Below are 13906 nucleotides of genomic sequence, written 5' to 3'. Positions count from 1 at the left end.
GGGGGGGAATCACTTGTGTGCTGTGTTGGGCGGCCCTGCAGCGAGCCATTAAAGCTGCAGTGGCCATTTTAGTAAAAAATGGCCTGGTCTTTAGAGGGGTTTAGCACTGTGGTCCTCAAGTGGTTAATACTGAGGGTACTTCTGGCTACCTAATACCAAGGAGCACCTGTAGCTATCTATGATGGGCAGGGGAAGTAAGGGAGAAGTGACAGCTAGTAGTCAGCACACTTGCGTGTGGTTTGGTGGGGGTTTGTAGGTTCATGGGGGGCGAAGTCTAAGGTGCCAGGACATCTGTGCCTATAGGCTCCTGTGAGGTAAATCTGGGCATGGATAAACGTGTATGTACAGTGCAAAACATTATTAATAACCAGGCTGTTTCTCTTCTTTTTCCAGGCATGTAAGTCTGTATTATTTGCAGCCCATGGAGCATCTCTTATTAACTGAATGCTTTAAACAGTGGATGGCAGAATAATTACATACGGTATATTACGGCGTATAAGACGACTGGGCATATAAGATGACCCCCCCCCCCCAACTTTTCCAGATAAGATATAGAGTTTGGGATATACTCGCCATATAAGACTACCTCCCTCTTCCAATGCCCACCAAATAAAAATGTTTAAAAAAAAATCATATACATGTGCTATGTATGAACAGATACTGGTGCTGTACTATATGTGGTACCCAGTATATAACAGTATACAGGTAGTCCCCGACTTACGAACACCTGACTTACGAACAACCCGCTGATACAAATGGCATGGATTCTGTGTTTCCATTGGAACAAGCCCCCCCCCCATTTTCAAAACGGACATGTAGTTTTTGAGAAAATCAATTTTTAAAGAAAAAATGGCTTTCTAAACTATATAGAAGTTACAGGGGGCAGAGGTGACACAGAGGAGGACACAGGGGGGCACAGAGGCGGTACAGAGAACATAGATTGCACAGTGTTCTGACTTAAGAACAGATTCAGGTTAAGAACTAACCTACAGTCCCTATCTCGTTCGTTAACCAGGGACTACCTGTATAGCCGATTGGTTGGATTGATCAACTCTCCCCCTCCCTAAGTGGATTGGTCAGCTCTCCTTGTCTGTTTATCAGAGCGGTATGGAAGAATCGATCATGCTGTGCCCATAAAAAACGCCTCTTTCACCCTTCTGGTCCACCCTTGTATCCTATTTACCTCCTCTGTCTCTCAAGTCTCGCACATGTTCTTCACTACAGTCCTCAGCAGCGAGATCTGAGAGTCGGTAACAGGATAGGGCGTATCACCCGGTATCAATGACACCCGGCGTATAAGACGACCCCTGACTTTGCAGATGATTTTCAAGTGTTAAAAAGTGGTCTTATACGCCAGAACATACTGTATTTATAGGCTAAAATTTTACAAGAAAAATCAGGCCCAGATTTACATCATAGGAGCCTATAGACACATATGTCCTGGCACCCTAGACTTCACCCTCCATGAACCTACAAACTCTCACTGTACCGCACCACAACTGTGTTGGCTTCCCCAGCTGTCACTTCTCTTTTTCTTCCCCTGCCCATCATAGCTGCAGGTGCCCTAGGTACTGGGTAGCCAGAACTACCCTCAATATTAAGCAGCTAGTGGCGTCAGTGGAATGCCGAGAGCTGGGTGTGTAACTTCACATTTACATTCTCATCAGGACTTTGCATAGGGAAGGAGGGAGGGAGGCACTAAGGGAGTGGAGGGAGCTGCTTTTCCATCATCAGGTTCCTACAGTGCCTTATGGTAAACCTGGCCCTGAGAAAAATAGAAGTACCATAACTGAACAGCCTGGTTCCAATACACTAATAGTCAGAGGTAGCACAATGGCAGAATGGTAAGCGCTCTTAACTCGCAGCATTATTATTTTTTTTTTTTCAAACAAAAAGAAGTTTATTGAACAGAATTTTGCATTTTACAAGGCATATGTATATGTACATAGATCTTAAAGATACATGCATGGCTGTATTACAGGTATAGGGTGAATAATACATGAAGAAATTGCAATTGACTGTATGTAAGACAGCAGTGGGAGATATAATCTTTATAAGGGATAACAAGCCAGGATTTGCAAATAAAAGTCAACAAGTATTTTAGAGTAAACAGAGATTTAACCCGTGTCCCTGATTACAAGCCTTAGTATTGAGAGTACACTCATTACCGATTCTTCCACCTATCCCAAACCAGGTGGAATTTCTTGCTTGAACCTCTGTGCAAATACACAAGCTTTTTGTATGGAATGGCGTGGTTTACTCTTTTGACCCAGTTTTCGAAAGAGGGTGCTATTGGGGATAACCATCTGAGTGCCACTTCCTGTCTAGCCATGAAGAGGACTTAACACAAAAAGTTTTTTTAGCGAGTTATCAAGGGCCTGATCTTGTATTACACCAAGGAGACAGAGAATAGGGGCAGAGTTCAAGGGGCAGCCTATCTTATCATGTAGAAACTTAGTAATTTGAGCCCAGAAGGGCAGAATGGATGGGCATTCCCATATCAAGTGGAAAAAAGTAGGTGAGGTGGCTTGGCATTTGGGACAAGGTCAGATTGTTGTGGGTTGTATTTAGTTATTTGCTTGGGAATCAAGTAGGTTTGATGTAGTATATAAATTTGCGAAGTGCGTTCACGGATACAAGGAGAGACCCTTTTAGGAACTGAGAGTGCCTCGTCCCAGTCATCGTCTTGAATGTCTAAACCACAAGCTTCCCATTTATTCCGTGAGGGTGTAGTAAGATCCTCTGCGCCGTATTCTAGGAGTGTCTTATATATTTCACCAACCATGTGTCTGATGGGCCCATTTTTAATCATCTCTATAATAGGGGAGTTGTATATCTGAACTGGGGTTGTGCGGAATTGTTTCTGGAAGGCGTGCCTAATTTTCCAATATCTGAATTCTCGATTTAGGGGGACGGAATAGGCAGCTGCAATAGCGGAGAAAGGAAGGATCTGTCCTTTTGAGGCAATATGCCCAAGGAAAATCACTCCCTTGTTTATCCAAAAGGAGGGATCAGGAACTGATCTAAATTCTAGCAGGTGAGGGTTGTTCCAGAGGGGGGTATGATAACCAGTGCCTTTGTCACTATATATTTTATTAACACATTTCCATACTTGTGCGGCCTGTAACAGAATAGTATTGTGTTTTTTCTCGCTAGGAATAAAACACTTGAGAGTATCTAAAGCTGGGCTTTCAATTGTAGGATCAGATGGATAACCCAGGGACTCAACGTTTGTGGAGGGAGGGACCAACTCGCAGCATTATAATGCTGGGTTCAATTACTGGAAATTATTTGTATGGAGTTCATATGATTGCCTTGCGTTTGCGTGAGTTTTCTCCAGGTATTCCATTTTCCTCTCACACTTCAAAAAACATACTGGTAGGGCGTGTTCACACTGCAAGAGCTTTTTCTAAGAGCTTGTGTGATTTTAAAAGCTCTTGTTAATGTAATGCTATGAGTTTGTTCTCGCTTGAGCAATGTGATTTTATAGAAATCACCCATAGCATTGCATTAGCAGGGGCTTTTTTTGAAATCACTAGCACTAAAAAAAGCTCTTGCAGTGTGAACCAGGCCATACAATAATTGGTCCCAATTCCCCAAACTGGCTATGGTAGGGATTAGATCGTGAACTCTTTTGAGAGACAGTAGAAAGACAAAAATAAAGAACAATCGAGAGCCCCCAATAGTGTATTATTGTTAATATAAGGTAATCTTCAATTTGTACAGCAGATATGGATATGGATATACTCACAAGTCTGGGCTGCCGACCTCAGGCAACCACTCCAATCACATATGGGGATATTAGGCCTGTCCCCACTCAGGCTAAGAAGTCGCTCTCCGTAGAAGAAAAATAAGGGTGTACACACCCATCCACCAGGTGGATAATGATATTTGTAGTAGTTACAGAGGCGCCAGCAGAATAAAAATTAATAGTCTATTAAAACCAAATTAAAAATTGGGGGACCGGGGTGGATCCGTCTCCCCAATATACATGACACAACCACCATATATGGTATCCAGAAAAATATATATTTAATCAGTACTCCACATAAAATTGTGCAACGTGTTTTCGTGGGTCCCAAGCCCGCTTCCTCAGGCAAATACAAGAGCAGGAGTAACTCCGAGGTTGTGAAGATAGGTGCAGCGCCAGGGGACACAGATAGATAGTCTTGAGCAGTGCACTCTGAACACCATGTTGTGGGGGATGCGGGGCATGGACACAGCAGGGAGCAAGCTGGCAATGCTGAAATATTAGGCTTATACGTGAGTATAGCTAGTACAAACAAGGCAGTCCGTGCACTGCTCCAAAGATTGTTTTAATCCCCTTTAGAAAAGTCACTATACCGATGCATATAAATCCATTGCGTGATATAACAAGGTGATTTCATCAAACCTTAACCAGAGACTGTGCCATAACGGGTAGGGATTGGTGACCAGAGGGCGACAGGACGGCGCAACAGCCGTTTCGTGCCGGTATGACGCTGATGAATATCCCACATAACACCTCCATTTTTATCTCTCTGATATTTTATTTCATTTTTCCATATTGAGCTTTTGCAAGTAAAAACAGTATGCATCATATGATAATAATACCCTTGCCCTCAGAGGAAAATAGGTCACATGAAAAAGGATTCTTTACTGTAAGGGCTGTGAAAAGGGGGAAAGCCACAGGATCTATTTTGTTTTAGGCTAGGTTCACTGTGGGGCGTTATTATCCTGCATTATAAAGTCATATAACGCAGTTTACCGCACTGCAATGTTAGACTATGTGACATTCACAATGTGACGTTAGCGTTGCAAATGTTGCGTTATGGTAACTCACTGCTGCAGTGCATTACTTCTAAACGCAGACGTTACCAGATACATTTCATTGCTTGTATGCTTCACTGAATCTACTGTATGCTACATTATCGTGGCGTTAATGTGGGTTATGACTTTTTTGTTGCGTTGTAATTTTGGGTTGCAACTTTAACCTTGCAACACAACGACCCACTGTGAATCTAGCCTCAAAGAAACTTGGATGATTTCCTAAATCAACAATAAAATGCTTCTTAAATGTTTTAACATTAAATATTTTCATATTAATCTAAGATTTTCTCAATTTTTTTTACGCTTATAAGGAAAATGGACCAAACTTCTTTCTCTGGGTTTTCTGGATTTTTCTGGATTAACTTGGTTGAACTCAATAGACATAAATCTTATCAACAGATCTGGCCTTTAAAGTATGGAAGGGTGTCTCACCTGCTACACAGGAGTCGCAGCAAAAGATCTGTTGTCCACTTTTATGTTCATACTGGTCCTCTCTGCATTTTCCATGAATACAGTGCCAAAGGGACAGAATGGTTATAAGCTGTAGCCAGAGAACAGACATCTCCTCTGCAACTAGTGACACGCGCAGCCAGCTTCCTCTTCTAACTCTATGCCATACTGCAGGAAATATGAGTGAATGATCAATGGGAGGAGCAAAAGGACGATGGGACACCCACACTTCTTAACCCATCACAGATTCATTAAAAAAAAAAACTGCTTGTTCAAAAAATCTATTTCTAAAAAAAGGTGCCAGATGCAAAGCCAGCAGATAGAAGTCTTGCTGCGTACATGTCGTATCATCTGCACCTCACAAAAAGTTAACGTGTGATTCAGTGCCAGTGGTAAATTTAGTGCTCTTGATGTGTGCGTGAGATTAACGGACACCGTAAACCAGTCGTTTTGAGTGTTAGTGCTTGTACACGCTAAAATGTTTTTGGCCAAGGTGGCGGAACGCAAGCGTGTGTACAGTGACCCTGATGTGTCGCCGAGAGATCAGGAGTGCCAGATCGACTCAGCCAAGTGCAGCCAGCCCATTGTTCTCATACTCAACCTACGTGCTAGAAGCCGCCACTCAACCTACACGCTTGTGCACTGTGCTATTGTTCCTCCTCCCCCCTCTATAGCAGCAGAACATCTCAAAATCCTGTAGGTTAGTGGTGCATCTGCACAGCAATCAGGCTCAAAGTGTTGCCCGAAGGATGACGTCCCGATCCCTGTGAGCGACAGTAATTGCTCATGTGTTTGCTCCTTTACAAATGAGAGGTTGGTGTTTTTATATTTTTTGTTACTTTAGTAATAACAGTAAAAATAATGACAAAGTAACATTTTGAGACAAGCAAGGGCCTTGATGCATGAACTAGTAGTAAATACAGTATATTGTGCACACGCAGCACGGATCAATAATAACGCGCATGGTCCTGTCAGCGTAGTGTGTTCTCATAACTGCTGCGCAATGTGCTCGCAGCACAACTACAGTAGTCCAGTTGCGTTGCCGCTACTGCAATTACCATAGTAGCGGCTGCGCTAATGGAGTACTGCGGCCGCACTACAAGTGCATTGTACAACAGTTACGAGTACACAATACGCTGACAGCACCGTGCGCTGTGCGCACATGGTAATATTAACCCGCACTGTGTGTACACGGTATATTTACCAATAGTTTATGCATCAAGCTCAATGAGCCATATCCTATTACCAAACTCACCAGCAATAAGAGCTGGTAAATTCTTAAAGAGAAACCGTAACCAAGAATTGAACTTCATCCCTTCATCAGTAGCTGATACCCCCTTTCTCATAAGAAATCTTGTCCTTTACACAAACGGATCATCAGGGGGCTCTGTATGGCTGATACTGTGGTGAAACCCCTCCCACAGTGTGATGTTAGGACCATGGTTCTGACATCACACTGTGGGAGCCTTGTTGCACTGTGGGAAGTAACAGCTGCCAACTGCCAGAAAAGCAAGCAGGATCATCTTCCACTGACATCACCTGCCAGCAGTAAAAATGTCACCTTGTGATATATGTCAGACTGTAAATAAGGGCAAACACTGACTAAATCATGTATACATAATTATTGTAAATATGAAGCACTTTTTTGTTACATTATTTTCACTGCAGTTCCTCTTAAATTAGGCAATGGGAGCGAGCATCAGCTAATCCAATTAAATGTAACACTCCCCCCCACGGGTAAAGAACTTCTCTACACCCTAGCCAATTGCAGTTTTCATGCTGCCAGGAAGCGATGCTTCCCGTCAGACACAAGCATTGGCTTAGACCTGCAAAAAGCACATCTCCTAGGAGAAAACTCAAGAGAAAAAGTTAATTGCATATGGGCCAAGATGTCCGCTTGCAGTGTTTTGCATGGCACACAGGGTTAGAGTAGGCACTGGCCAGCACTTCTGCAGTTTTTTTTTGAAATATTTGAAACTTTGCTTTCCTTCCTATTTGTGAGTTTGTGTTTTGTGTGCAGGGACTTACTATAAATACAGAGAGGCCAGGAACGCCCTGAAAAGAGAACTGCGATCAGCAAAGAGGGCCTACTCCGATAAGCTGGGGCTCTACCTCCAATCAAACAATACACTGGAGGTATGGAAGGGCCTGAGAGCAGCCATGAACTTCAAACCCGCACCTCAGCCTGCGACCCCGAGCCTTCGGCTGGCGGAGGAACTCAATGAGTTCTACTGCAGGTTCGAGCAACTTCCAAACCTGCACGTAGACCATACAGCCACGACCAAGGCCCCCCCCCCTTGGGTGATCTCAGCGCCCTGGCTCCTGTTGCTGGCCAGGAATTAGAGGTACTCCGGCACCTCCGCAAGCTGAATCCCAGGAAGTGTTCTGGACCGGATGGAGTTTCATCGATCTGCCTGTGAACCTGTGCTGATCAGTTAGCCCCTGTGCTCACCTCCTTATTTGAGCAGTCCTGTTTAAAGCGGTCCGCAATTGTACCAGTCCCCAAAAAACCCGGCAGCACGGAGCCCAACAACTTCCGACCAGTGGCCCTAACTTCCAACATCATGAAGCTCCTTGAGCGGCTGGTCCTTGCCCACCTGAAGAGGTACACGGACACTCACCTTGACCAGCTCCAATTTGCTTACAGGGCAAACAGATCCGTTGAGTACGCCATCAACGCCTGTCTGGCATACATCACCGTGCACCTAGAAAATCCTGCCTCCTACGCTAGGATCCTGTTCCTGGATTTTAGCTCAGCATTCAATACGATGTGCCCAAACATCCTGCTCTCCAATCTGGTGCAGCTCGGAGTAGACCCCTCCCATCGAGCATGGATCAAAGACTTCCTGACAAACAGAACACAACAGGTGAAGCTCGGTGTTATAAATCACCTTTTTGCTTCGACACCAGCAACTTCTTAGAGTTGCACCTCACAGACTGAGATAACACAGCAAGCATTATAGGAGATAGACTGTTCTCAGGTGTCTTCAAAGCACAAGTTGTTTAACAGATATACAGATACAGTTCGTCACAACTGCTACTCCTGCGTTAGAACCACCCTACAGGGGCTCCACAAGGCTGTGTACTGTCACCACTATTGTTCTCCCTCTATACCAACAATTGCATATCATCCGTGGACTCTGTTAAAGTCATCAAATTTGCAGATGACACCACTATCATCGGCCTAATTGGCAGCAACGGAGAGCATGAGAACTGTAGCAGAGTCGAGAGAATCTGTAACTGGTGCAGAGACAACAACCTAGTACTCAATGCTGACTGTTGAACTAGTTGTAGACTTCAGGAGGAACCCTCCCCCCCTCCCACCTGTCCTTATTGGGAGTACCGAAGTCTCGAGGGTGACATCCGTGCGGTTCCTCGGCACGACTCTCACCAACAACCTGAAGTGGGGGCAGAACACCTCCAAAATTCAGAAGAAATCTCAGCAGAGGTTGTTCTTCCTGCGTCAACTGAAGAGATTCAGCATGCCCAGGGAACTACTGACCAGCTTCTATACTGCCACTATAGAATCCATCCTCTGCTCCTCAGTCATTGTCTGGTACGCGGGCGCAACGGCCAGGGATAAACACAAACTGCAGAGAGTCATAGCTCATGCAGAGAGAATCATCGGGTCTCCTCTTCCACCTCTTGATCTTCTCCATTCCGCTAGGATGATGAAGAGGGCCTCTGTGATATCTCGTGATCCCTCCCACCCAGGCAGTCGCTACTTCAAGCTCCTCCCACTGGGCCGACGCTACATGACTATAGCATGCAAAACCACCAGATGGAAGAACCCCTTCTTCCCCCAGGCGGTTCGGCTGCTGAACTCCAACCTCCCCCTGCCAGGCCCGCCTACCGGCATGCCCCAGCGGGGTCTCTCCGTTGGTCTTGGCCGGCTGCTGAACTCCAACCTCCCCCTGCCAGGCCTGCCTACTGGCACGCCCTAGCGGGGGGCCACCACCACCATCATCATCATTATTATTAATTAATAATTTATTTGGTCTGCTCCTGCACGGCTGACCCAGGACTGTCATATATACCATTACTGCTGTTCTAAAATTTGTGTTGTGCGTCTTGTTTTCCTTTACTATGTCTATGCCATGTGTACCACAAATAATTCCGAATACAGTCCTTACTGTACTTGGCGAAATAAATATGATTCTGATTCTGAACAAGGGCAGAGTTCCCCCATAAGTTAAACTATATATCAGTCTCGGGTGGATAATTCCATCAATAGAAGGGGCTTTATACAGAGGCAGCAACCCCTAAATAAATTCACAGCACTTTTCATATATACTTAGCTTGATGTGGTTTATACAATGTGAAAACTGTTAGCATGATTCAGAAAAGGGGTCACTGTGGTGGTAGACGGCTGCTGCGTGTACGCCTTGTGCAATCGAGGAAAAAGAGCAGCTAAAGATATGAGAAAGAGTTTGTGAGACACAGGAAAAGAGTAGAACAGTAAATATTCTCTGTAACTACAGCAACAACTCCAGGGCAGTATTTAAAAGGAATTTCAGTTCATGGTTGAGTAAAACTCAATGTAATTACAGTAGTTGATCCCTAAATATTGGGAAAATATTCCCTAAGAATTGATGGTTACATTATTTCATTTGTCTTTCTTCATGTGTATGTATATGTAAAAAACAAGAAAAAAAAGTAGTTCCTCTGACCTATAGGTACATAGTTTAATAAAGGAGACTATACTGCAGTATTCACATAGAACACATCTTTATTTGCCAACAGTACTAAAAGTTAATAACAATTAAAAACACAATTTGGCTTCCGAGCCTATGATGCCATAATCATATCATAATCATCAATGGTCCATACACCGCTCTCCTGAACAGCAGTGCATTGGCCCAAATAGTAGGGTATCTCACCCTAAGTGCATAAATAATCTAGTGATATGGTGAGACACTGGGTCAATACACCACTGTTCGGACAGTATGCAATTAAATTCTACTATTGCCCAACACATAATAATCTGGCAAGAAATGAGTGCAATTTCCTAATAAAGTGCTAGTGCAGAACAACAATACAAACTATGAGGTCCTATCCAAAAAGGACCAAAGTGCATGACTGAATAAATAATCTCCAATATATGTAAAAAATATGCAATTCAGAAAAGGATCACCCGTGCTGTGAGGTAAAGAGAAAGCAATCACCTTAGAAAAGATGAGAAGGAAGGAAATGGGAAGTGCCTGGTGTGAACAGAGTGTAGGAGATCCCAGCCAGAAGGAAATATAATATCAAGATAGTAGATTAAGAAATAAGTAGAGGGCAATGAAAGGTCGCGGATCGGCAAGGAGCTTACCAAGGATGGTGCTGAGTAAGAGCCCGGGCAGTCAAAGATCCTACCGGTTACCCGGAAGCTACATCAGGGATATGTGTCGTTGGGATGGCGCCATTTAAATACTAGCTATACGCTTGCAGACGTGGCCGTGTCATCGGCGTGACCAGGCGCACCGTTACCATGTAGATGTAAAACACGGTCATTCCACCTGAGGTGAGAAGGATATGGAGGCTGACATGTTTATTTACTTTTAAGTAATGCACATTGCCTGGCTGTCCTGCTGATCCACTGCCTCTAATACTTTAACCCTTTGGGGACCGCCACATGTAAATCCTACGCCGCACTTGTGGCTGTGTAACCCTGATGCGGCGTAGAATTTACTCCACCCGCCCTTTCCGCTCCCGATGTGATTGTGCGCACCCGAGAGGGGAGATTAAGCTGTCATATGACAGCTGACATCTCCCCTCAGTCAGGAGCCATCCCATATGGCTCCTGATCACGTGATAACTATGATCGCCGGCAGATCGTAGTGATCACTGTTAGTGATGCGGCAGTAGGGGGGGGGGGGGGAGAGAAAAGGATCCACTCACCTTCCTGCCATTCCCCCCGCGATCGGCGCTCCCCTCCGCTCTGGACGGCATCCCCGCTTGCTCTGAAGTAAATGTCGGGAACTTAATGTCCGTGTGAGCGAGGATACCGGCGAGAGCGGAGGGGTCCACAGCTGCTCATCGCTGGAGCCTGGAAGTTGATTAAAGGCTGCCTGCAATACGTGGGACACCTGGCCACACAAGGGACACTATCTACCCAGCCATACTGGGGGATCCAGCTGCCTGGCTCCCCTCTATTGAGGTGAGTACCGAAGTTGGGCACCTTTTCCCTATAGTATTGCATCTGTATATACCGTATCTGGCGGCTGCCAGTTATTAGGGGATTCCTGGAGGCATTCCTGATATCACTCCCAACATATGGACATAGGCTGATGGAAACCTCAGATGAAGGGAGAATTCTGGCAGTTAGAGATGGGAGTGCATCAGTTGCGACACTCATCAGATGGCTCATCAAGAGGGGATTGGCCATATTTGTTCATGGGGAGTTGTTTTGTAAGTGGAACCTGGGGGGGGGGGGGGGGGGGGGGAAGAAATTTTAACATGTTGCACATTTAGGCCTGGGGCACACCAGAGGAGTTTTTCTGAGCGTTTTGAGTTTTTAAATCTGCTGCTAATGTTATCCTATGTGTCTGTGCACACTGGAGCAATGAGGTTTTGTAAAAAAAACCCATAGCATTACATTGGGAAGAGCTTTTGAAACCTCTAAAAGCTCTTCCCAATGTAATGCTATGGGTTTTTTTTTTACAAAACCTCATTGCTCCAGTGTGCACAGACACATAGGATAACATTAGCAGCAGATTTAAAAACTCAAAATGCTCAGAAAAACTCCTCTGGTGTGTTTCAGGCCATAGTTTGTATTCATGCCCTGAGTTATTTTTTTTATTCAAAATTGACTATACTGGATTAACTGTATCCATGTAGGTTTCAGAAGACACCTAAAAACTACTGTGCAGCTTTGAAACTGATCAGAACTGTATACTGGCTTCCTGTCTAGAGAAGAGATGTCACATTCCGTCTAATTTCCAATTTTTGCTTTGCAAGCAGTCTTTACAAGAAGTGATCAGATATGATAATATGATACACCAAGACAGAAGGAAGGATGTGGTTGATTGGTATCAGAGCAGCTATGCAGTGGATGCACTGATGTCACAGTAGTTCCACCCTCCAGTGGAACCTTCAACTTTACATAGTGAAACACAGTGTACGTACACTTTTGTTAAACAACTGGTAGTATATAGCTATGATGTAATTTAATGTTAAAATTGGCCCTTCATTTTGAGAGCCAGCCAACCATGATATTCAGCTAAAAGGACATCTTTACAACCTTGGCAATAGTACATTACTTGACAACTCATTTCATATGCAAACGCAGGGCGGGTGATTACAGCTGCCCAGGATCCCCCCTCAGACCAAGGATCCCTCAGACCAGGGCGGGTGCAGTGTCTGGGGACAGGCACAAGTTAAAACACCAGAATATCTGCAGCTCACAGCATTGCCCCCTTTTTTTACCTGCTACAATTGACTTTGGATGTAGCAGCAGTGTGTATACAAAGCATGGAGCAGATCTGGGGGACTTAACAGAGTCAGCTACGAGGACAACCCTGCGCCCTGCTGTGTGAATGCTTCACTTTCCCCGTCATTAGCAATGTCGGCTGTCCTCATTATTATCTGTATCCAAACTGCTTCTGATCAATCCCGTTGTCGATCAGGAGCAGATCGGACATTTAGGAAATATTCTGTCAGTCATACGTAAAATTGCATTATGTGTACCCAGCATGATGTCCTACCATATAATTATACTGTATTGTGCCTGGCTGGCCTTTCAGGAATCCCCCCCTTTGAAAATGCTGGGTTTGCCCCTGAATTTGGAGCACTAATGCCCCAGACACCAATCTTCCTGCAGGAGTAAAAATAATTGAACAGAGGAAGAAGTTATGTTTACCTTGTCACTTCTAGGAGTAATTAAGAGTTCAAACCGGGTAGATGGTGCATTTCCCAGGGAGAAAGGTTTTCCAAATCCAAAATGTTTGAGGTTTCTGTCTGGTTTCCCAGAAAAAAAAAATCTAGATTTAGAAAAAAAAACATATTTTTCTGATGGACTTCCACATAATTTTTGCTTTTCAGTTTGGCTTGCATACCCTGAAAGTGTTGAGAGAATGTAGAAGAGCTAGAAAACATGCAAATTACAGAAGTCTCCTGGAACACCATGGGGCCTTATTCAATTCAGTTTTTCTCCTCAGTTATCTCCTAGGAGTTACTTTTTTATCTTCTCTTTAAAATATTTTTTCAGCATTTTGCAATCAAAAAAGTACCAAAAAGTAGGTGAAAATTTACTATGAAAATTATTTTACGTATTTTCCTGCTTGCTGGTGGCTTCAGAGGTATTTTATTGTCAAGATGTGAAAATATCACTTTGGAGAAAATTCAGGAGTAAAAACTTAATTGCATATGTGCCCCTTTATCTTCAACACAGACTATTTTTGGAGACTATACACACCTTCAGCCAGACATTTTAGCATCTGCATAATACTGATTGTTGCCAGAAGTAAGCAGATTACTGGCATATACAGTATATAATGCATGGAGTCTGTATGCTAGTCAGGTAGAAAGGGCGCTGCACGGCTGAGGACATTTTGGCGCTGCTGTTGGCTGTATTGTGAATTATGGCTAAAGCAGTGCTCAGTGAGTTATTTGAGTGCTGTCAGAGTCTAAATTACAATATAAACAGTGCAATTCAGCCCACAAC

General features: G+C 44.2%; 1 protein-coding gene across 1 annotated transcript in view; it reads right to left on the bottom strand.

Moving 5' to 3' along the window:
- Positions 1-11619, bottom strand: part of LOC137522697 (tumor necrosis factor receptor superfamily member 4-like) — a 47884-nt gene extending 36265 nt beyond the window's left edge. Inside the window, exons 1-2 of the mRNA XM_068242762.1 lie at positions 11454-11619; positions 5242-5427 (exon numbers count right to left, since the gene is read on the bottom strand). Coding sequence (XP_068098863.1) covers positions 5242-5371 — 130 coding nt within the window. The 5' untranslated portion in view covers positions 5372-5427; positions 11454-11619. The remainder of the gene's footprint in view (positions 1-5241; positions 5428-11453) is intronic.
- Positions 11620-13906: the final 2287 nt, after the last annotated feature.

This window comes from Hyperolius riggenbachi, chromosome 6 (genome assembly GCF_040937935.1).
Source record: "Hyperolius riggenbachi isolate aHypRig1 chromosome 6, aHypRig1.pri, whole genome shotgun sequence".
Lineage (NCBI taxonomy): Eukaryota > Metazoa > Chordata > Amphibia > Anura > Hyperoliidae > Hyperolius > Hyperolius riggenbachi.
This window is presented reverse-complemented; position numbering and strand designations above follow the sequence as displayed.